The 24960-nt window shown below is 46.8% G+C and overlaps 2 protein-coding genes and 1 long non-coding RNA gene across 3 annotated transcripts; 2 read left to right on the forward strand and 1 right to left on the reverse strand.

The window, feature by feature from the left end:
- Positions 1 to 4122: 4122 nt before the first annotated feature.
- Positions 4123 to 11123, forward strand: LOC112877840 (kinesin-like protein KIN-5A). The gene is made up of 22 exons (XM_025942212.1): positions 4123 to 4511; positions 4737 to 4866; positions 4985 to 5143; positions 5240 to 5713; positions 5810 to 5907; positions 5986 to 6142; positions 6239 to 6308; positions 6878 to 6954; positions 7033 to 7086; positions 7166 to 7246; positions 7335 to 7446; positions 7743 to 7829; positions 7908 to 8083; positions 8160 to 8321; positions 8430 to 8537; positions 8632 to 8790; positions 8887 to 8970; positions 9178 to 9383; positions 9475 to 9576; positions 9687 to 9796; positions 9901 to 10052; positions 10172 to 11123. The coding sequence occupies exons 1-22, from the start codon at positions 4228 to 4230 to the stop codon at positions 10391 to 10393; spliced, it is 3264 nt and encodes a 1087-aa protein (XP_025797997.1). The 5' UTR covers positions 4123 to 4227; the 3' UTR covers positions 10394 to 11123.
- Positions 11124 to 12204: 1081 nt separating this feature from the next.
- On the reverse strand, positions 12205 to 13836 carry LOC112876730. The gene is made up of 2 exons (XR_003225364.1): positions 13034 to 13836; positions 12205 to 12500 (listed from the first exon to the last, which is right to left on the reverse strand). It is a non-coding gene; the product is annotated as an uncharacterized LOC112876730 (long non-coding RNA).
- A 3481-nt stretch (positions 13837 to 17317) lies between these two features.
- LOC112876600 (glucan endo-1,3-beta-glucosidase 11-like) lies at positions 17318 to 19586 on the forward strand. The gene is made up of 2 exons (XM_025940743.1): positions 17318 to 18596; positions 19245 to 19586. Exons 1-2 carry the CDS (start codon positions 17397 to 17399, stop codon positions 19314 to 19316), a joined length of 1272 nt encoding a protein of 423 aa, XP_025796528.1. The 5' UTR covers positions 17318 to 17396; the 3' UTR covers positions 19317 to 19586.
- The last annotated feature ends 5374 nt before the right edge of the window (positions 19587 to 24960 follow it).

A 24960-nucleotide genomic window follows, 5' to 3' on the forward strand; every position in this document is an offset into this window, starting at 1 on the left:
AGGGTAGACGCCGGGTTTTGTTGATCAAGCTGAATCCAAGCCCTCTATGCATAACGAAGTGCTTGACGCACGTTTGGATCGTTACTGCGCTCGAGTATAGCCGTTACCCTGGTGATGTTGGCCACCGGAGTCCAGAAGCCCCGCTCGCTTACGGCAGCGAATTCAGCGTCAAGCTCACGATGCATAGATCACATGCGCTCATTGACCCTCCTTCGGTGGGCTGTGTGAGCTCTGTTCCTGGTCCTTCGTGCTTCACGATCGGCGTCCTTTTCATCGCCGGCGTTGGCTGTGGCCTCATCTTCAGATACCGCATCAAATTCAACGATGGGCAAGTCGCCATCATCCTCGCCTTCTTCCGCCATCAGCACCTAGCGTGAGATGAGCTCATCAGAGCTCGCGTCGACTAGCTCGGTTGACTCCTCTGCCACGGTGGCTAATGGCCTGCCCTCCTAAAAAGGCAAAGGCTCGAGGTGTGTCACAAGTCGGTCTTCGTCCTCGAGTAGATCTGAAAGTTTATGCCCTTCCAATGCACGAAACGCCCCTCCGGAGTGGAGGTGATCATCAGATCGTTGGCACCAAAACAACCCGAAGCCCCCCGACATGCGGTGGCTTCGGGCTTTCCGAGTTGGAGTAAAGAGTCCAAATCCTTCTCCAATGCGGAAAGGGACTCAGATATGTTGGCCTCCTGAAGATTAGTGGCCAAATTGCGTAGACCGAGTCTTGATTGGCTACGTGAGTCCTCAGATTGGAACGAGTCCAACCCAAGGAAGGTTCTTGCAGCGCTGGATGAAGTCGCACCGGAAGCAGACTCCTCCTCGGTCCTCGTAGCGGATCCATGGATTGACAAGTCGTCGAGATTATCAACGAACTTGTCGAGGTCGCTATGAGAACCCGCCGCGGGAGTTTTCGACTTTATGTTGATGAGGAATCGACAGAAACTGCCCGCACCATCTGCGACGCAGACCCACGAGCCAAAAACAAACATCGTGCCCTGAGAGGATACTGACCTGGTGAACTGGAAAGATGCCATCGAGTTCGCCGGTGGATCTTCGATGCACTCCCCTACCTGGCGCGCCAGCTGTCGGTGTTTTATCGGCTGCCCACCGAGAGGTATACCCAAGGTGGTAAGTTTTGGTGAGGAGACGCCGAGATCAGGTACTCAAAGGTGCAAGGAACACAAGATTTAGACAAGTTCGGGCCGTGATGTGCGTAATACCCTACGTCCTGTATGGTGGTTTGTATTGCCTTGGGTGTTGATGTTGTGTTTTGAGGGGGTCCCTGCCCCCCCCTTATATATCCAGGAGGACAGGGTTCCATGAATCCTAGTCCAGTACTAGCGAAGGAATCGTACCCGAGTACAACTCGAGTAGTTTCCTTCTGTACCGACTAGTCCTACTCTCATACGAGTAGAAAATAACATAAATAAGAGACAAAGCAAGCCTTATCTTTTAATCCTGTTTAAACTACATTATGTACACAGTCCCGTAGTCCCGGGTCTGACAGTTGCGGTTTTACCCGGAAAAGATAGCGGAAAAGATCCCAATGGGGTTCAATTCCAAGGAAAACTTCACAAAAGTGAATGAAAATAGCAATATGGCAAATCGAGTTCGGGGTGAGATGATAGAGCTCAAGCCCATAGAAGTAAAGAAGGCCACGGAAGAAGGAACAGGTGGGGAGAGGCAAACCCCGTTCAGAGAAATGGTAGAATGAGACGATTTCGTCTACATTCTCCATGGGAAGAGATTGGCGAAAAGAAGGGTGCCAGTTAATGAGATTTTTCCCCTGAAGCAAACCCTCAGAAACAAGATGCAGGAGGTCGTTATTGGAGCACTTACTGTAAGTCCACTCCCCAGAAGGCAGCTGCGATTCCTTCCCCTTCCCATCTTTCTCGTTGGATCTCTTGGGCGCCATTCTAGATCTGTTTGCCACGAGTTGCTTTACTCGCATGCGCTCGGGGGCTGCAGAGAAGGGGCGGAGAGATTCGGCTAGCTTAGGGCTTGTCAAAGGGGGTGAAGGCGGAGCACGGATCTGATTGGGGATTTGAAAATTTCTTGGCGGATTGAAGATTGGAAGCACGGATTTTACCCTAAGTTACCACGGGGATTAAATAACCAGCGGCCGGATACAGGTTTACTGTTCTAAAGTTGAAGAGTCGACACAGGGAATATTCGGAAGACGAGGGGTCATTTGGTGGATTTTTAGATAAATTATTTGATTAATTATTTTTCAGGGTTAATTGTCCCAAAAAAGGAGTTTTTTTCGAATTCCAAATCTAACTTCTATCATCTGTACCATCACACCAATTATTTTTTAAGGGAATATTTTTCACTGCATGTCACGACCATTGGATCCTTTTTTCCAAACTTGAGAGATTTGGATTCAAGGCTCGGGGGCTACGGGATAGGTGGCATCGACTACTTATTTTTTGAATATATTCGAAGAGTAAGCAAGGAAGATTCAAGACTAATGTGAACCTCAGCCTGATTCTTCGATTCAACCTAAGGCTCGGGGGCTACTCCATATGGAGTGCGATTTTCCATCGCACACCATAACAAAGAAGTAATTCGGGGCATGAGCACCTCATAGCTTTGATGCAGCCAAGGAAGTACTTGAAGAAGAACTTTAAGACGGAGCTTCAAAAAAAGCTGAAGACTACTTCGGAAGTACTCGAGGGGCCTACAGTACTCAGCTACGAAGAGCTCGGGGGCTTATCAGACGCGGGACTACGGGACTGTGTACATATCGTAGTTCATATAGAAATAGGGGATAGGACATGTCTTATACCTTATCTGTGTTGTATTCTACTCGTATGTGAAGTAGGACTAGCCAATACAGAAGGAAGCTACTCGAATTGTACTCGAGTACGATTCCTAGGCTAGTGTCGGACTAGGATTCATGTAACCCTGTCCTCCCGGATATATAAGGGCGGGCAGGGACCCCTTCAAAACACATCAACACCCAAGGCAATACAAACCACCAAACAGGACTTAGGGTATTACGCACACCATGGCCCGAACCTGTCTAAACCTTGTGTTGCTTGCACCTTCGAGTTTCTGATCTCGGCGTCACCCTACCTAAAACTCACCACCTCGGGTATACCACTCGGTGGGCAGGCGCTAAAACACCGACAGGCGGCTCACGCCGTGAGCGTTGCTCGCTCGCGGCGAGCAGCAGGCTCGAGATGCAGTAGTGGCTCACGCCGCGAGCGTTGCTCGCTCACGGCGATCGGCAGGTGACAAATCCGGAGGGAGGGGTGCCGCCAGAGTAGCATGCGGCAGGAGGGAGGTGCACCGCCGGCCGGAGCAGCGGGCCAGGCCAAGCGCCCGGGAAGCAGGCTCAGGATGCGGCGGCCGAGTCGAGCGGCAAGCGATGGAGCCGGAGGACGAGGGGCGCTTGCCTGCCAGAGCGGCGGAGCCGGAGGGCGAGGTCGGCCTGAGCAGCGACAGCGTCTCGGGCGCACGGGACAGCAGCGCCCGCGGCGAGCAATGGCCGCTCGGCCCTCAGCAAGTTGAGGTCCCATGGGTGTGGTGTTTTTTTTCATCAATGATTTGATTTTCTTATTCTTTTCTCAGCCGTGGGAGGAATTGCAGATGGGATTGGGTGTTTGTGGTATTGTTGTAGTGTTGTAGCATCACTGTAGCAAATTATGGATTAATTAGGCTCATTAAATTTGTCTCGCGAATTAGCACCCAGCTGTGCAAAAAGTTTTATAAACAGATTTTATTTAATACTTCTAAATAGCAAGATTCTTTTTGATGTGATGGGTCTAAAGTTTAGATGGTAGGAAACGAACAGTCCCTAAATGGACGTGTGCAACAGCGTGATAAAAGCAATTTTTTAGCATGATTATGTGGCAGGGCTAAGCTAAGCTGCTAGGTAATTACTCCAGTAATTAACAAGCTTGCTTGCATAATACTGTAAATAAATACTAACCTAGAGTTGCGACCAGAAGCTCTGCTGCGTGCAGCAACGGTCGGGAAGTTTCAAACTTGTTGGAATGCAACGGAACCCAACCAAGTGGGTCCGGTCCGGTCCGTTGGAAATTTGGAATCCGAGGCCCACCAAGAAGGAAGTCCCATTTATTCGTCGTGCCGGCGGCCGGCCACCGTACCCTGTCTTTGCGACGCTCCCCCCATTCAAAATCAAACCAATCCCCCCATTTCCCATCTCCGATTCGATCGATCGGCCGGGCCGTCCTCGCCTCCCCTCCCCTCCACCGACGAGTCCATGGAGTCCTCCGCCTCCGCCTCCACCCCTCGTCGAGGAGGAGCAGCCGTCGACTACGTCTCCATGTCCCCGTCGCCATCCCACACGCCCAGGAGCTCCTCCTCCCACAAGCCCACCCCAAGGCATCGGGACCGGGATCGGGCCGCTCCGCTCTTCAACAACGGCGGCATCAACGCTGCCCAGGCCACCCAGCAGCAAGAATCCTCCACCCCCAAAGCCGCCACCGCCACCTCCAAGGGGCCCGGGTCCGGAGGCGTCAACGTCCAGGTCGTCCTCAGATGCAGGTAATTGCCCATACGTTATTTCAATATCGGTTCATCCACCGGTTCCTAATTGATAATGCATCCGTTAGTGTTCTAGGCAGGATCAAGGATCGACTAGTATGTATATTATCTTGTCTGTGATGTCACCAATGCGATGCAAGCCCCACTGCTACTGTTCATTGCTCCGCTTTATCGTTAATCTCACTCACTACTTGCTCATCAATTCAACCTCACTGCATCGAATAGGCCATTGAGCGAGGAGGAACGACGCACAGGCACCCCCGTGGTCATCACTTGCAATGACCAGAGGCGAGAGGTTTCCGTAGCCCAGAACATTGCAAACAAGCAGATTGATCGCACTTTTGTATTCGACAAGGTCACCGTTAACACTACTTGTTATTCATGCAAACTGTCTCCCTCTCGGTCTTTTACTTCACGCTCTTTGTTTCCTACATACGACATTAGCTTAATCAGCTCATGATAAATACACACAGGTGTTTGGACCAAAGTCTCAACAGCAGGATGTCTTCAACCATGCTGTTGTGCCGCTTGTCAATGAGGTTTTGGACGGTTACAACTGCACAATATTTGCATATGGCCAGACCGGAACTGGCAAAACATACACCATGGAAGGAGGAGGGGGCAAAGCACTGGTAACTATTATTATATTCACATCTCAAACATGTTCCTGATGACACAATTTGTTGCTTCAATTGAGTTCATATATAACTCCACCTGCATTTCTCTAGAATGGTGACTTGCCATCTGATGCTGGTGTCATTCCAAGGGCTGTCAAGTGCATATTTGATATCCTCGAGGCACAGAGCGCTGAGTACAGCATGAAGGTTTCTTTTCTTGAGCTGTATAATGAGGAACTCACTGACCTTCTCGCTCCAGAGGAATCTAAATTCTCTGACGACAAATCCAAGAAGCCTATGGCACTTATGGAGGATGGCAAGGGAGGAGTACTTGTTAGGGGACTCGAGGAAGAGCTAGTTTCTTCAGCTGCCGAGATCTACAGGATACTGGACAGAGGCTCTGCAAAGAGAAAAACTGCTGAAACTCTCCTCAACAAACAAAGCAGTCGCTCACACTCTATTTTCTCTATCACCATCCACATTAAGGAATGCACGCCTGAGGGTGAGGAAATGATCAAGTGTGGAAAGCTTAATCTCGTTGACCTTGCTGGCTCTGAAAACATATCTAGGTCTGGTGCTAGAGATGTAAGTTTGGTTCTTTAGTTTTCCTCTCCTTGCCTAAATGCCATGATCAAGTTCCACTAGTGAGAAATACTTACACTGTTGCCATCTGTTTTGCAGGGGCGGGCACGCGAAGCAGGAGAAATTAACAAGAGTTTGCTTACACTTGGGCGTGTCATTAATACTCTCGTTGAGCACTCCGGACACATACCATACAGGTCGAGCTATCATTAGCTTTTCTGATGGTTCCTTGTGAAGCTGTTCAGTCATCTGATATTTGGGTCTTATTCATGCAGGGATAGCAAGTTAACAAGATTGTTAAGAGATTCCTTGGGAGGGAAGACAAAGACTTGCATCATAGCAACCATTGCACCTTCGGTACACTGCCTCGAGGAGACACTAAGCACGCTGGATTATGCACATCGTGCAAAACATATCAAGAATAAGCCAGAGGTTGTGGTTTTCTTTGATATGTCAAATTAACATTAATGGCAAAGCAATCCTTTATTTTCGGTAGTTGAATTTTAGTAACATGCCCATGATTTCCAGGTCAATCAGAAGATGATGAAATCTGCGCTCATTAGAGATTTGTACTTTGAGATGGACCGTATCAAGCAAGGTATCCTTCTCTTCTTACAAGCGTTCATCATTGCTTGATGTTGAGAACTTCAGAAAATTACAACACGGCCATTTCCTATATAAGCATGTGCAAAAGTTAATCTTGCCCTGTTGAAATAAAGATGAATTGAAGAATAGCTGATTCTGTGAAACATGGTCACTGCTGGATGAAAGTTTTCTTACTGTCCAATCCACCAAATTTAGTGAATGCTTCATTCTGTCTTATTTACCTCTTCTGGTTCAGAATTCTTTCACTCCACGTATCTGAACACTGTTAACAAAATAATCACCTACATTACTTGGCACATGAATATACATGAATATCCATGTCATTGAATATACATGAATATCCATGTCGTTGAATTGCTTGGCACATCCCCAAATGCAGTGATCTCGGATGGCATAAATGCTAGGCCTAGACAGGATGTTTCTAGATTTTGGCTCTTCCTTATAGATACACTAAAATCTGCAATCATTCTCTTTAATCTTCTTGTCCATTAATTTTAAAATCTTCTGAAAGCCACATACTTCGAGTTGCTATATTACTAAATTTATTCCCCTTTTGAACAGAACTATTTGCTGCGAGGGAGAAAAATGGTGTTTATATTCCGAGGGAACAATACTTAGCAGATGAAGCTGAAAAGAAGGTACTACGCTCTGTATCACTTATGCACACACTAGGTTCTGCATATTCTTCTGTAGTATGTGACTCAGAAAATTTTCAGGCTATGTCGGAGAAACTGGATCGTTTGGAGCTTGTTTTGGAATCAAAAGATAAGGTATACCTTTAGTTCTGTTGGAGAATGTGCAGCTTGCTGAAAAACTAATGCTACAATTCGGAATCTGTACTTGTAACAGCAATTAGATGAACTTCAAGGACTATATGAATCTCAGAAACTTTTGAGTGCAGATCTAAGTGATAAAATTCAGAGATTACAGGTACATGTGTTGTCCTCTATTATTGTCCTCTGATGGTTTAATATTTAATGATGATTGTATTTATTTACAATGTCCCATCGTTGTGCAGAAAACGATGAAAGAAACTGAGTGCACCCTAGCTGATCTTGAAGAGAGATACATGCAGGCAAATGATACAATTAAGGAGAAGCAGTATCTGATAGAAAATCTTCTTAAATCAGGTTAGAATTTGTCTCATCAAGGTTGAATCTTATCATAATAAAGACAATTGATTCTGTATTAGTGTGCATATGAAATAAGGTATCTTCTAAGCTCAATTAAACATTCGACAGATTCTCTAGCTTGCAATATAGAGAATGCTTGTGAGTAATAAAATGCAGCACTATTTGTTTCATTCCAGTTTGCCTAGAGATAGTTGCACGGTATTCTTTTATAGTTCCAGAATATGTTCAGGCTTTTGTCTGAAGATATTATACTTACTAGTTCTCCTTTTTCCTTCCTTTTTTAATCTCTTCAGAAAAAGTTCTTGTTGGTGAAGCACAAACACTTCGATCTGAGTTGGAGAATACAGCAGGCGATCTGTATGGGTTATTTTCAAAACTAGGTTTGTCTCCATTTCCCATTCCTTGCCTTGTCAATTTAGATATTGTGATTTACATGCATGCATGTCATCGATTTTCAGAAAGGAAGGAAAAGATTGAAGATGCAAATAGAAGTATAGTTCAACATTTCCATTCTCAGCTAACTCAAGACATTAGTCTCTTGCATAGAACAGTCTCAACCTCGGTCTATCAACAGGAGAGCCTACTAAACTCACTCGAAGAAGAGATGAAAGCTTTTCTTTCCTCAAAGGGCAAGGTACATTAACAAGCGAACATGTGGTCATCAGAGTAATCTCTATTTCTACATGTTTAAACATGCCACATTTTCTTAGGTTGCTGGTGAACTTCAAGAGCATGTAAGAAAGCTCAAAGAGACCATCGATTCTAGGATAGTAGAATTGCATGGTTTTGCAAATGAACTCAAGCACAAATCTCAGTTGAGCTTTGAAAACCTTAATTCGCAAGTTATCACACACACATCTGGCCTTGAGGATGTAAGTGTACTTAATTATCCAGTCATTCTCTTACATTGTGCTGACCATCTTGATTGTTATTCCCTTCAAAATTATTTTATGAACACATATTAATAATCCTTGGTGCAGTGCATGAAGGGCATGTTGGTTGATGCTGACCAATTACTCGTTGAACTTCAAAATGGGCTTTCTCAGCAAGAAATGAACTTTGGTACATTTATTGAGCAGCAGCATGAGGTTCATCATTAATCACAATGCTTGCTTTTTACACATTTACTATTTTCTACTGTTGATTTCAGTAGTTTTAAGAAAAAAAATTGAACTCATACAGGAACTCTCCAGAAACTTAGAGAGAATGAAGTCTGTTTCTGCAACTACAATGAACTTCTTCAGAACAATAGACTCGCATGCTTTGGAGCTCAAGAAGGTTTTGGAAGAATCACAGATGGCACATCAGAAGCAACTCTTCCAGCTTCAGAAGAAGTTTGAGGTAATCTTCTGTTGCAGTCACATACTTTATAGGTTTCTTACTAGTATGTAAAGACATTTTTACGATTTGTTATCTGATGACATGAAATTGATTCAGGTCGTTGTTGCTGATGAAGAGAAGTACTTGATGGAGAAGGTAGCAGGGTTACTGGCAGAATCAAATGCTAGAAAGAAAAATGTGGTATGCATATTCTGCTCCACAGTATTAGCATGATTTTTCTCCATGAGTTCAATTTCTTCTCAAACTTGTGGCCATAAGCCAATACATATTTGCATATTGTTATTGGATCATACTAGTCAAATTTCTTCAAAGAGAATCATCCCTCTACTTGTTAACTGCTGAAAACCAGCTAGTGATATGAGTTTGATATGTGTGCCATTTCACTAGGTTCGAGATGATATATGCAGCCTCAATACAACTGCTTCTGAGCATTATGACAACTTACAAACTGAAACTACCAAGCTTCAAGATTTCACATCTTCTATGAATGAGCAATGGGAAGCCTACATGCAGAGAGCTGAAGAGGTATTCCAGCAAAATGTATCGTCTATTGAACAGAAGAGGTGCTTCTTGGCAGAGAATCTTGAGCAATGGTAAGAATCTGTTTTGACACTTAACTTGTTGTTTTCATCAGAATCTTGAAACACGCCAACCAACACATCACACATATGATTTATTCTACAGCAAGACAAAGGTAGAATCGTGTTCAGGACAATGGAGTACTGCTCAAAATTTAGTATTGGCCCTTGCAAGAAGCCATGCAGAAGCCACTAGTTCACTCGTAAGGTAATTAATACTAACAATCTAAACTGTTCTGTTGTTTAATAAATTGTTTGAAGAGAAGCAACTTGAAATTGCTGTATTGCTAAACATGCGCATACTACTTTTTTATGAAGTGATGGAACCGAGGAGAGCAACCAACTTAATGCAAGATTTTCATCTGCTGTCATGGCTGGATTTGAAGATAACAATGTTTCAAGCAAATATCTCCTTTGTTCTATTGACGGTACTATTTCTACTGTGTTGCCTCTTTTGTCGCAAACTAGTATGTCGTATGCGTATTGGGTTGTCTAAATTTTCTATATATGCTTATTCATTTTGTTTTGTCAGATTCATTAAAGTTCGACCATGGCATTTGTGAGAATGTGAAATCTATCACGATGACATCCAGAGCAGAACTCCATGACTTGCAACGTGGTCACTGTGAGAAGACTACAGTAATCGCGGGGAATGCTGACACATCTCTAGGAGATGATTATACGGTTAGCAATGTTAGCCTGTTTGGCATATATATCCGCAGATATATAATAGTTGTTTGTTTACTTTGTCGCACATGGTCCCTTACTTTTCTAATAACGAGCACTCTGTGTTTATGAATCAGGTGGATGAAGTGACTTGTTCAACACTGAGAAGGCGTGAGATTAAGATTCCGAGCAGCCAATCGATCGGGGAGTTGGTAACCCCCCCTCTTGAGGATCTGGTGAAGACATTCTGGGACAGCAGAACACCGATGAAGCTTGACCTAAATGGAAATGGGAAGCAGAGCCTGTTAGGATCGATGACACCAGAAACCCCGAGAACCCCTCTCGCCGCAATTAATTAGAAGGAGTATACTACTGTATACATAAGATAGATGCGGTAATGTTCAAGTGTTGGTCTCGTATGGGTTCTTGGGGACAAATTAAAATGCATAGTAATGGGAAGATCAATTAATTCTGGAGCCTTCCGTGGGTGGTTAGGCTTGATGAATTTTGCTACGAGTCTGAGAGAGATGATCAAGTGACATAATGTTGCTAATAGATTGCAGTCATGTTATATGAGGACGGGAGTAGAAGTACTATCACGTGGGGATTACATTATGCCTGGCACAAGAGCAGGTTCCAGCAGGCGGATCAAACTTCAAACACGTTCCAATGCTTAGAGACAAAGAAAATTAGGGTTGGTTTGGTAGAACTTTTCCAAAAGTTCCATTACTGGCTTCACCTGAAGCCCCAGCAAACACCCATCCGTAAAACGGCTACGAGGTCGAAGCCCATCTGAAGCCGGAGCTGAAATAGTACTACACAGGCGAAGCTCAAAAAATAGCTCTCCCCGGCTCTCTCTCTCTCTACGCATGAAAGAGTAGTCGAGTAACAATTGTCCCTTGAGTTTGCAAATATTAAGGCAAAAATGCCACTCTCTACCACAGCTGCCGTAGCCCTTACCTTCTCCGCAAGTTCAGATTGACGCAGATGCTATTTAACAGCTCGCAACTATTCAAGTGTTGATTTCTTTTTTTTTCTTGAACAACTTTTTGTTGAACCTCCAAATTTGTGTAACGATGTTTGATTTTATGGTCTATCTGTTCATATTTTTGGATGAATCTTTTATGCACGGTTTAGGTATTACTTCTGTTTAGCATAGTTGCAACAAAATCCGCAGTATCACCGAATGTTCTCCAATCAAACAAATGAAGGTCGCTCAACCCTGCTTGTTTAGAATGCAAGCCCACGAATCTAAAGGGCATTACGAGTGTAATTTGTCTGGCTCTAGCCTGGAAAAACAGAGTGAGTGGTCCGCAACGGATGTCTTGCTACTAGCCAGACTCTATTGCCTCCTCCACTCAAAGAAAAATTGACTCCATTGCCTCCCACCTAAAACGAATCAGTGCTCGTAGTCTAAGAAAAGAAGGTGAAAATTAGGTAAACTAGAAACCTTATGGCTCAAACTAGTTAGCACAAAACATAATCAAGAACATGCTATTTAGATGTGCAACTAGTTTTGCAACATATTGCCAATCCTACCAAAATACTACAGAAACGTAAAGAAAGGGATGAGAGGAAGCAAACTCTTGCTGCGAGGATTTATCCTGTGGTATCGGTAGACACTAAGACATCCTTATTCCATGTTGTTGAAGCACTCACAAAGAGTATTGCTTTCCGATCACCAAGTCTCATCCAGAGCTCCTCTTGACTTACCATAAAAGCTTGCCACTGAGGCTCATGCCAAGTCTTCCGGTCACCTTGATGCCGCTTTCACTACCGACTTCCCACGAAGGAGGGGTCTCCTTATCCCCGCACAAAACTGTCGTCGCCACTCCACGCTAAGCCGGCACTAGTGGAAATCAACGCTTCAGTGATGAGCGACTATCATCACTGTAAAGATAAAATACGTCAGGAAGTTCTGTAATGAATTTGTGATGAATATTCTTTCATCAAAGAACTCTCGTCCAGTTAGTTCTACCGTGATAAAATTTCTAAAAACATCACGGAAAGAATTTTATCTATCATGAAAAAACTTTCATCGCGGAAGAAAAATGTCACAAATCATCGCCACATAGAATAGCTCAACATCACAGATTAAATCACGAACGCCACGTGGCAGTACGCGGACGCCACATGGTAGTGATGTTCATCCAAGCTGGCAAATCACGTGGAAAAGAAAGGCCCACGGGCCATGTCCAATTTTTAAGTCCCAATTTGGCCTAATTATATATGGGCCAAGCCCAAGTAACAATTAATACAATTGAAAGAAATTTATACACCGTCAACACGATTTCATGTCCATATCTATCAAAAACCAGCAAACCAGCACACACTTTAGTACACCACATATCTACTTCTGATGCTAACTTGGTTAACTTTATACTCTCTCTGACAATTGAATTGCTCCATTTGTAATAAGCCAGCTTCGAGTTTCAACTCTAAAGATCGATTAGGATGGCATGTGGCCTACAAGAATCAAAACTGATCAGAACATAAACATAACCATTAAAAATTAGGCTTAGTGTATAGAAGGACTAGAAACAAATTATTCATGTCAATGTCAGATTAACAAATACATCTTTGGATGCCAACAACTTTGAAAGCTAAAAACATGCAGCCCAAAGATTAGTAAGAACAAGCTCACTTCATAAAACACCTATAGCTACTGCAGCTCAAGCAACAAGCAACAAGTCACTAACAGGAGCTCAAGTTCATTTTGTGAAAAAGCTAATCAATTTCTCAATCTACCAGCCAAGGCAAGCAAGCAAGCAAGCAATAAATATAGCTGTTGCATGAAAGAGACACTTAAAAAGGAATATAGCTGAGCTATTTCAGTACTAAAAGCACCGGCCAAACAAGCATGAGATAGCAGCTAAAAGAATTAAACTATCATCTCAAACAGTAAACTACCTCAACCTGTCTCTGAACAAATTCGACGAACTATTGCTGTTGCACTGAATCGAGAGCAGAGTATATGAGCTGTAGAAACAGAAGCTCACCGTTGTGTAAATCTGGCCGGACCGTGCTGTGCTGCTAGTGCTGCTTCCTTGGGCCTCGTGCACCTGCCTGCGTGCGCATGCGGCAGTCCCGAGCTGGCACAGGCCTGGCCTGCCTGCCGGCCTCTGCCACTGGCGGCCTGCTCGCCCGGTGCAAAGCCGCGCTAGGGCTGCCTCGCCCTGCCTGGGCCTGAGCACGCCCTCCTGGGCCGTGTGCGCGCCTCTGTGCTGGCCCAGCAAGCGAGCGCCGCCGCACGCCCCAAGCGCTCGCGTGCCCGAGCGCCTGGCGCTGCGCCGCCGCGCGAGCCGCCTGCTCGCGTTGCGCCGTTGCCGGGCCTGGGGCCGCGCGCTCCCCGCACACCGCCTGGGCGAGCGCCGCGTGCCTCGCGCTGCGCACCGCGGTGCTACCACCGGCGAGCACATCGATGACGGCACTGGTGAAGTAGGCGAACCTGGGTACATCGAGGACGAAGAACCGCCCCTACATGCTGCGTCGTCGGATCCGCCGCTGCGGCCGCTCGCTTCACCGGATCGCCCAGCTCGCTCCACCGGAGGGCCGGTACGCTGCCGCCATGCCAGCTCGCGCCACGAGCTCGGCGGAGCTGCAGAGGCTGCCGCGGGCCACGGCCGCTGCTAGGGGGGCTGCAGGGCGCCGAGATCCACGCGGAGCACTGGCCGGAGGGGTGGCCACGGAGGAGGGGGAGAGAGCGGCGGCCACGGAGGAGGCGTCGGCACTGAGGTGGGGATGGGGAGGGAGAGAGATAGGGGAAAGGATGCGGATGAAGCTAGATGGGCAGCCGAGCGCGATCATGACCATTCTTTCTTTCTCTGTTTATTAGGTTATTTGAGCTAAAATGGACTTGATTCATTCTTTCTCTGTTTATTATTTTTCCTTTTTTCCATTTTATTATACCATTGTAAAGTAACACACAAAAATGATTATCTTAAATACACCAATATATTTTTAGAATGTAATAAACAACATCTAATTTGTCATGTAGGAATTTATTAATTTTTGAAAATATTTATTATTTTCTATCATATAAATAAATTTCTACACGGTTATAAAAAATAATTCCAAATTGAACTACATGTCCATTCCAGTACGTGTCCTGGAGATAGATGAAAAATTCAATTATCGTCTAGAGACAATTCAAACTTAAATAGTTACAATAATATCTTAATATGATCCAAAAATTCTAAAAATTGACATGATAGTATATTTTTGGTCCATAAGCTTTCCATAAAAAACTTCAATAGTTTTCATAAAGTGTGACCATACATTGTTCATAAAAGAATACATCTCTTACATAGTTTCTTATAACTCAAGAAACTTTGAGATTTGAATACCTCATAATATTTTTTGACCTCGTATGCTCCTCAAATTTGGACACAACCTTATGTTTTGTATAATATTAGTGATTATGAAGTTAGATTAATAATTGCTCAACAAAAACATGCTTTTCTATTATCTAATAAAGTGCAAGAAAATAAGCCATATAAAGCCGACCCAAGAAGGAGCAATTAGTATACAAACAAAGGCAATTAAAGGAAAGACATTGATTTTAGAAAAATTTAGAAAAAAGAACTATCAAATTCAGAGTTCTTATGAGGTAGAAATACTAATTATAAATTTTCATTCCGATTAAAAAGATAAAGATGAACTATATATATGTGTTCTTCGTCACACTCCACGAGGTGCAAAGAATAATATATTTTAATGTCGAATATTTCTCACAACCCTTTAATGATGCAGTGGTAAATCATGCTTTCCGTTCATGGGTTCGAATCCCCACAAGAGCCATGGTTTTGTTCCATTTTAGCTGTGGGGCCCACTTGTCAGTCCCTCCTCCCTCCCTTCCCAGCTCTCTCCCCCCTCTCATCCCCTCCAACGACGGCGTTGTACATGGGGTTCGCCGCCTCCCTTCGCTCGTCGGCCGTCCACTGCCTCCTTCCTGCGCACCGGCCCATGCACCGCTGATGGCGCCTTCACGTCCGCCCACCTCCACCTCCCTCTCCTCCACGGACGAAGGACTCCTTGGCTCCGCACCGCGAACAGGCCGCCGCCGCGCAGGCCTGCGAGCCTCGCCCGACGGGTCGCCGCCTGTTGCCCACGGGTCTGCCGCCGCGCTGCTCACTGGGGTCCGCCGCCACGCCCGGCGCCCGTTTCCCGCGGATCCGCCGCCGCGCATGCCGGTGCCCGTTGCCCGCGGAGCCGCCGTCGAGCCTCACCTGCGCGGTTGCCACCGCGCAAGCCGGGCAGCCTCGCCCGCGTGGTCGCCGCTGCGGAAGCCGAGCAACCTCGCCCGAGAGAGATTGCAGAGGGAGAGAGGGGACGCCGCACGCTCCCCAGCAACCTGAGGCCAGCGTCCACAACGCCTGCATCACCTGTATGGAGAGAGAGAGGGGAAAGGAGGGAGAGAGAAAGTGTTGACAAGCAGGCCCCACCTGTCAGGTCCATGTTATTGCCCAGTCAGCATGCCACTCGGACGATTAATGGAAGTTCTGAATATTATTTGGATCCATATGACACAATTAACAAGTTTTCAGCATATGAATATATATTTTAAAAGTCTAGGGATCTAGATGACATAGCCGGACAAGTTTGTGTAGCGCACATGCATTTTGCTCATTTTTTTACGCAATACGGATAGATAGTTCTACTTAAAAAATAACGCCTAGAATATTGTGAATCAAGGTATAGCTCATTGGTAAGCCATATTTTAGTGATCTTTGAGATCAGGTTTCGATTCTCATATGTCAATATTTTTGCTTTTTTTAGATGAGCTCGGTTCAATACTTGGAGGAGGCAAAAACGAGTTGAACTTGATAGGAGACAAAAAAGAGATTATCCTAATAAAAAAAGCTATGCCAGACATTACATTAAATCACGTCGAAACGGATTAATGAAATAAAAAAGAGCAATTGCCATGCAAAAGATATTTTTTCCCCTACTTGGAAGAAAACAAGTTGTACATGTGGATCGGCGGATCCAGATCGCTACACGTGGCAGCCACGTAGATACATTGGACCCTCTATCATCACATGTGGTATATGGGTTCTAACGCTACATGTGTCTCATCAATTCTACGATGACTCGCGGTCATCACAGATAAGAGGAGTTGACGGTGCACCATTTTTTTACGATATGAGATGTTATTTTGTGACGCGCATTTTACTTTCGTCATAGTTCCGTAGGGGCTGAGGGCTGCCGCCGAAGAATTATGACGAAATTGGAATTTTCATCATAGATGTGGTCTGTTTAATGATGAAGTTTTAAACGTCACGCGGAAAAATATTATGGAAGCTACTAGTGCGGAGGGTCGAGGACTTGCCGACGAGTCATAATGACTCTAAGGGGCCGGCACACCAAGATACAAGCTTGAGGTTCACTCAAGAACCACCACAAAGTCACAACACGTTGCTCTCACACTCTCTCTAGAGCTAGCCTAGCATTGTACCTCACAAAGCTTGTGTTAATGAGCTCTTTTGTTGGTTTGAAGAATTTCAGCAAAGTTTCTGTAGCATCGCACGAACTCCAGCAGCCTCAAATGACCGGGGGTGAGGCCTTATATAGGCTAGAGGGCAGCTCATAGCAATTGCCTGTTTTTACCCAGAAAAGCATAAAGCGCCAATTGAACCAGTCGTCACCGTTGGTTTAACCGATCACACTAGACCTGCCTGCTAGCTATTGAATTCCAACTGTCTTCTTCTGCTGACGTCATTGCACCGACGCCTTGCACCGATGGGTATTGGTTCAACTGGTGCTGAAAACCTTGAGGCTTCTCCAACTCTAAACGCTTGTGCATCACTAAACTACCAATAATACACCGATGCTTAACTCTAGGGTGTCGGTTCAACCGGTGACTCTGATACTTTCCTACTTCGTCATGCTTTCTCCTCATTGCACCGACACCTTCCTTTTTATAGCGTCGGTTCAACTGGTGCTACTAACTTGGTCACGGTAGCAATTCCTAATGCACCGGTCAGTTTATTTTTAAGGGCGTCGGTTTAACCGGTCGCCTATTTTCTACTGCATCTTATCCAATTCATCTCTGCATTTTCACTACAAATTGAGCATCTTGACAGCAATTTGAACTATCTTGTATAGGATCTAGAAATCCTACAAACTTGAGCTCCCAAACTCGTTAGTCTCATTAACTATATTATCACGCAATCACCAAAATCACAATTATAGTTTAATAAAATTATATTTCTTACACCACCGGTTACCAAACCAACACCCCCGCCCCCACACCCCCCTCCAAGCCAAATCCCTCCAGCTCACTCGCACGCCCTCGGTGTCCCCACTCGCCCACTCGCTCGAAGCTAAAGCTCGAGCTCTCTCTGCCTCTCTGCGCCCACAATGCCCTCACGCGCCATGGCGGCGCTTCTCCATCTCCTGCCAGCCTTGCTCCTCCTGCTCCCGTCCACCCCAGAGGCCACGTCCTCGGCGCTGCTGGGCATCAGCTACGGCCGCGTTGGCAACAACCTCCCGCCTGCCACCTCCGTACCGCGGATCCTCGTCTCCCTCGGCGTCGGCCGCGTCCGCCTCTACGACGCCGACCCCGCCACCATCCGCGCCTTCGCCAACACGGGCGTCGAGCTCGTCGTCGGCGTCCCGGACGAGTGCCTCTCGGCGGTGTCCACCCCCGCCGGCGCCGCCTCCTGGGTTCGCTCCAACATTGCCCCCGCGCTCCCGGCCACCAAGATCGCCTTCCTCACCGTCGGCAACGAGGTGCTCACCGGCGCCAACAGCTCCTTGCTGTCCAGGTACCTCCTCCCGGCGATGCAGTGCCTCCACGACGCACTCGCGCAGGCCGGCCTTGACAAGCAGATCGCCGTCACCACCGCACACAACCTCGGCGTGCTGGCGACGTCGTACCCGCCCTCCTTGGCCTACTTCCGCAAGGACCTCCTCCCGGTGCTCTGCCCCATCCTCGACTTCCACGCGCGCGCCGGCTCGCCGTTCCTCGTAAATGCGTACCCGTACTTCGCTTACGCCGAGGAGCCCACCGGCGTGGAGCTCGAGTACGCGCTGCTGGAGCTCGGCCACGCCGGCGTCGCCGACCCGGGCTCCGGGCTGCACTACACCAACATGCTCGCCGCGCAGGTGGACGCCGTGTACCACGCTATCGGGGCGGCCAACAGCGCGGCGGCGCGGGCCGTGGAGGTGCGCGTGTCCGAGACCGGGTGGCCGTCGGCGGGCGACGCCAACGAGACCGGCGCCACGCCGCAGAACGCCGCGAGGTACAACGGCAACGTGATGCGGCTCGTCGCCCAGGGGAAGGGCACGCCGCTGCGGCCGTCGGTGCCGCTGCGCGTCTACATGTTCGCGCTCTTCAACGAGAACTTGAAGCCCGGGCCGACCTCCGAGCGCAACTACGGGCTCTTCAAGCCCGACGGCACGCCGGCGTACGAGCTCTCCTACCGCCTGCCGCAGGACAACACCACCACCTCCTCCTCCGGCGGCGGCGTTGCCGGCGGCGGAGTGTACAATGGCCACGGCTACGGATCGGAGAACGGTGGATACTACAGCATCTCGACCGCCGGCAAGGCAACAATGGTGAGCTCTGCCGTTTCTATACTCTGCTATCTAGGTAATCATAGCTTCGACATGCTTGTTTTGGTATGATGAAACATTTTAAGAAAAGGTTAGCTGATTTGTTGGAAAGGTTCTTTGCATTAGGATGATATTGACTTCGTTTTAGTGCAACATTGTTTTAAGAAAAACCTTAATCAAATTTTAAAAAGATCGCGTTATGACTAATGCTTCGCATAGCACTAGAGAATGACATAAAGGAACATTCCACAAGTTACAACATTGTGTGATTGAAAACTTGACTTCAAAACAGTAATCTGGGATTTTGCATATTTGGTTACGACCAACCAGAGAATGAATATGGTCTCAAGCAATGTGATTAGATGTGACATTTTGCATCGCTATCCACATGATTCTCTCTGGTATTCCTGTGAAAGCACAGCCATTAACGGTCGCCGAAACACGGGACCGCAGATAAATAGGTAATCGCAAACTGATAAGCAGAACCTGTTTACGGAGCGATCAACCAGGGATACCCTGTAATCATGAAAGTGGAGAGCAATTCTCCAGTGGCCTATCTGTCTGATGTCCTTCCAACTGGAACTTTGCCCCAAGTTTTTCTCATCTGCTGAGGTGTTGCCCCTTGTCTGTGCTTGTGCTTGCTCTTGCTAGGGTTGGTGGAGATGGAGACAGGCAGCTGTGGCAGCATGTGTAGCTGTCCTGGTGATGCAATTGTGGCTGTGAGCAGATCACACGATGTGCTTGGATGGATGGAAGCCTCTGGTTTCTAATGGAGTCTGAGGCTGGTAGGGCCATAGTGGTGAAGAGCTGCTGCTGCTGTAGGCAATGGCATTGGTCATGGTGATGTACTGAACCTCAATTTCTTTTTCTTGTTCCTCACTCCCATGTTGTTGTAATTGAGGTGCCCTTGTAGTTGGCGGTAAGCTAATGCGTTTGGCCGGTGTCATTAAACTACTCGATCTTTTATTATATGTTATTTTGAGATTCAGAATTTTTCTTTGAGTGAGTGAGGGTATTAATACGACGGGAATGAAGTATTCCACTTGGAATTGTTTAAAAGTGGCTTGGTAACTGGCTCACTAAAAAATGGATCATATGGAGAACATGTATTACCAGTCTTTTTGTTTCAAACAGCTCCACGTAACTACTTTTGCATTTTTTGTAATAGTTGCTATAGCAGGCTACTAAAATCCAATTACCGGAGGATATGGTAGAGATATAAATTCTCTTCATTTAGATAAGATGGAGGTGTATTTTTGGTGATCATAAAAATATTTTGATAATAGAGATTGGATTGGTAATTTTCTGTAGCATCTACAATTTTTTTTAAAAAAACAGTTTTTGGTATTGGAAATAGAGCTTCTGAACCCTTGACAAACCCAAAAAAATAGAAAAGAAAAGAAAGAAGGATTTTTTATGTAGGCTAAACTGAAGCGACGGAATCGATACTGTGCCTTTTACTTATCAGCTATGAGTCGAATCTTTTTGTACTTCTCATTAAAGGTGTGATTTAAGATAACTTTACAAACTAGCTTAATAGAAAAGAAGACATTAGTAACATCATATGGAAAGCTTGCCTCTGCCACCCTTTTTGTTTGAAACATTAGCATAAAAAAGGATGCTAATGCTTTTGAGGTGTAGCCTGAACTGAACTGGAGGAATATATGCTCTGATGCTCTGCCTTTTGCTTGCTCGTCAGCAGGAAAATGAACCCGCTACTTCAGGAGTGTATCATAGTGATAAAAGAAACTCAGCTTTAACCTTTATGTGCTTGTTTTTAACGAATTCTAAGAAAGCTACTGCTAGTACTTGTTTTTTTGGCAACTTTGGATCCGGACAACGGCCATCCATCTACTGTAGAAACAGATAATAGTTTAGGAACAGAGAATAGTTTATTTTAGAGTCTGTTTGGATCCATATCCTAAAGCAAAGTGACTAAACTTTAGTCCTAAAAGTGACTAAAAATATTTTAGTCACATTAGCCTCCAAAGAGAAGCTAAAAGGAGCTAAAAAGAGAAGTTGAGAGGGTATGGCCCTCATTTTAGTCACTTTATTTGGAACTTTCACTTTTACTTACTTTTACTTTTAGTCACTTGATCTAAATAAGGTGACTAAAATTTAATCACTGCTTTTAGTTTTTTGCTTTTAATTATTTGATCCAAACGCGATTAGAGAGGTGTAATAAAGAGGTGTAAGTTGCCGACGAAGGGGCGCCGGCTTCGCAAAGGCTGACACACTGAATCCTTGGGATGAGATGGCCCGTCACGTGCGTTGTCTCCTGTCTGCGGTCGCTGCTTTCTCCTTTTGAATCCCGATGGCGCTGTCCTCCTGTACAGCGGATCGTCCCGGTTACTGATGATGTACCTGTGCACTGACTGACTGTACGAGCACAAATCAACCTGGATCTCTCTTGCACTGCAGCAGCCTGCAGGTGCAGGCCGTGCTCACCGCGTGCGTGCCATGCCATGACGTCTAATCTCTCCGGATCTGCTCCAAAGAGTCTTGTTTAGGGTAATCTCTGCACTATTTTATTGTGCTTGACAGTGCTGAAAGTATCTAAGAGCCTCTTTAGCATGGCTTTGCTGGGATGGCTTCAGCTCCGTGCTACAGTAAACAGCATTGTAGCGATACTGTGCAGTACTGTTTTGTGAAGCTGAAACGCAAATCGAAGCCCAAAATGAAATAGGAAGAGGGTGGAACTGATGGAGCTGGGAAAAAGTAGCTCTACCATCTCCGGAGTGCTACGACGGACGATACCATCTCCGGAGTGCTACAATATAGGTGGATGGAGTCTGGGCAAACAACGGACGAACAAGAAAGGCAAGTCACATCGATGAGCACAATTCAGCGAATGTGCTTAGAATACACTGTTCATAACACTGGAACATTCGGTGCGCTTTGCGCGCCTGTGACAATTCGTATATTTGTAATGTTAGGCATATAATTTGTTAGTGTAAAGTATGTGCTTGTGAGTGTAAAAGCTTGTGCGTGTATATGTGAAGCTTTTGAAAATTTAAAGTGCAAATAAAAAGGTATTTTTGTAATTACAGAAAAACTTAGGATTGTTTTTGCAAAATGTACCTGGATAAAGGTAATTTCAAAATGAGTAGAGGATGGTTTTGTAAATATGCTTTTCTTATTTATCCCTTGTAAAAAAAATACATATATATATATATATATTCATCCAAAAGTTGCATTAGAAATGCAAGTGTTGAATTGTGTAAAAATTTTGGGTAAAATGGTAAAAATTAAGGGTGTTTACGTAATTTTATAAAAGTACAAGTCCTTTTATGCAAATGTATGATTTACAAAAGTAACTTTCAAATTTACTCAGGGCTAAAGTGTAAAAGTGCAAGTCATCATGACATGTCATAAATGCTTGCATTTAAGTCCTGAATTTTATAAAATTACACTTTTAGGACAAAAGCAATTCAAATCCGATTTTTATTCAAAAATTCACATGTTAAAATATAAGTTTTGAGTTTTTGAACTTGAGCCCTAAATCAATGTTGTAGAGTTTGAAAAACTCTCCAACTTTCGTTTTGGGCATTTCTTCATTTGGATTTTAAATCAACGGGAAATTTTACTTTACAAACAAGTCCCTGCAGTTTTCTGATTTTGCGCTTAAGTCCTTGGGAAGTTCTAATTCCCTTTCTCCTCCCTCTGCCTTATCTCTTCCCTGGCGTCCCCTTCCTTCTTTCTCCACCAGGCAGCGCTTCTTTTCCCTGCCTCTTTTTCTCTTCTCCACACGCCACCAAGTCAAGCGAGCAGCATAGCACACAGGGGGCGGCACAGGCGCGCCGCGTGGCGCGGGCCGGCGCGGCGGCTGCGGGGCGGTTGCGGCCCACGCGGAGCGGGGACGGTCCAGGCGGGCGGCAGGTGGCACTGTGCGGGCGGCTGGCGGCGCCGGGCTCGGGCGTGCGCGAGAGCCAGCGGCGCGAGCAGCGGCTTGGCGTGCGGCAGGCGCCAGGCGGCGCGGGCCAGGCGGGCTAGGCGGGCCGAGCGGCGCGCAGGCACTGGAGCGCGCGGAGGAGCGAGCGCGCGGGCAGCAGGCGAGCCGGTGCGGAACGCGGCTTCAAGCGGCGACGGCGGGCGGCGCGCGGCGCATGGGGGCCCAGCAGCGGCAGGAGGCCGTGACTTGGGCCGAGCAGTGCGCGAACGCGTGCGGCAGGTGGATGCGGAGCGCGCAGAGTGGGGAGGTGCAGTGCAGGCGGGCCGCGGGAGCCGGAGGCGCGGCGTTGTGGGCAGCGCAGGCGCGGCTCGGACCGAGCGGCGTGCGGCCCGGCAAGGGCGAGCGGAGGCGCGAATGCGGAGCGAGCAGAGGCGCGAACGCGGAGCGAGCAGGAGCAACTGGCGACGATGTGCAAGGAAGTTGCGTGCGCGCGGGTGACGTGCGTGAGCCGAGCGCAGGAGCGAAGCCGACGGCTTCAGGCGAACAGATGGCGCTAGCTCGCGGGCGTTGGGCAGACAGGAGCTGGAGCGCAGTGCAGTGGAAGCAGCGCGTCGGTTCGGGAGTGGCGCGGATAGGAGCGAAGGCTGGTTATGCGGACGCACGGATCGAGTAGCACGTGCGCGGCGGAGCAGAGTGGGCGCTGGTGCGTGGATGCGCGGGAATGACACGGCAAGGCCGGAATAAGCACGGCACAGATGCAGGCGGCGTAGGCGTGTGAGTGCAGGAGCAGAACTCGAGCGGAGGTGAACGGCCCGGAGCGAGCAGTGACGTGCAGGGCGGTTTCAGACGCGTGAGCAGCAGCGCGATGCGGGCCAAGAACGCGCGCGGTTCGGGCGTGCGCGGGCGGAAGTGAGGCGTGGCGGATCGGGACAGACCCACACGAAGGGCGACGAGGTCGCGCACGGCATTACCTTGGCAAGGACGGTCGCGGAGGGACCTGCGATGCGGCAAGGCCGAGGCGAGTGCGGGCTCGGCAACAGGAGGAAGAAGAATAACCATGCAGGGCGACGACGTACAGAGCGATGATGTGTGGAGGTGGCGACCGGATGTGGTGAGCTCAGAGGAACCACGCACGGTGAGCTCCCTCAATCCTAGCGGAGGCGGAGAAGCGCTTATGGCGCGGCCAGTCAGAAGGAGAAGTTGCGGAGCGAAGGTGGCGGTCGGGCGTGACGAGCTCAGAGGAGTCTCGGTGCAGCCAAGCATGGTAGTTCAGCAGGGAGCTACGCGGGTGTGCCGGCCATGTTTCAGTGGCACACGTGCGTGAGCAGAGGAAGTTCAACCGTGAGCAGGAGGACCTTGAGGTTCGCGGAGGAGTTGGCCTAGCGAATCAATTCGGCTCCATCGTCTCGTCCCATGATCCACGACATCTAGCAACTTCTGCTCTTCGTCACCCACGGGGATTACCCTTTCAACCATCTTCCACCTACGACAACCCTTCCCGGCAAACTTCTTCGTCATCTGCGGAATCTCGTCATCGTCAAGTACTTCTCATCACCGATTCTATTCACCGCGGGAATTCACTTTCCACGTGTTCTCCTCCATAACCAAGGTTTGCCCTAATCCGCTGAATCTTCTTAATGCCGGCGACTCCTTTGCCGGAATATCGTCGTTAACTTCCTGTTATCTGTCTTCCCGGATCGGGGACTTGATTGCTATGTTTTAAAAAGTTCTAGGGTGTTTTATGTAAGATTTCCAGAACTTTATTTATTTCAAATCAATGAACTTCTACATTTTATAGATGTTTGTAAGGAGTTCATAAAAGTGTAAAATCAGTTTTATTTGAAACCCTAGGTCGAAATCTGCAAGTTTTATGTTATGATCTTGAGTGAAAGTCTTTGAATTGTGATCTAGGTTAAATGTTAGGGAATGAATGTTTTGTTGTGCTTTATATTGTATGCTTGTGTTATAACTAAAAAGTAAGCCATAGAATATAGATCTTAAATAGAAATATGTGATGTTTCATTAAAACCTTTCACATGAGTGCTCACAGCCCTGCCATCAAGACATTGTTCTCGTCTTGATTGCAATCTTCTTAAGGCCCTTTTTGTAAAAGGATTCCTGTTGGTCCATGTATATCTGCTGTTTAGCTAATACGTCTCGACAGCTATGCTTCAGTGTCAGGTTATCAACCCAACCACTTAGCATCCGTTTTCTTTAAGCCTATGATGTTTCTGCGTAACAGCTGTCAGTCGATACTTCTACCATCGGCTGGTTAGCTGATACGGTTGATACCTTTCTAGTATCGACTACTGCCGATACAAGTCTATTGTTCTGTCCTACATTGACTGTACAGAGTCGATGTATCGGAGAAACACACACGATTCTAAGATTCTTGTTATCGGCCGATCCAAGCCGATTCTAGCTGTCTTCCCTAACAATCTAATATGGCCGATCAATCCTTAGTTTTCCCATCCT

This window comes from Panicum hallii, chromosome 9 (assembly GCF_002211085.1).
Source record: "Panicum hallii strain FIL2 chromosome 9, PHallii_v3.1, whole genome shotgun sequence".
In the NCBI taxonomy this organism is placed as follows: Eukaryota; Viridiplantae; Streptophyta; class Magnoliopsida; order Poales; family Poaceae; genus Panicum; species Panicum hallii.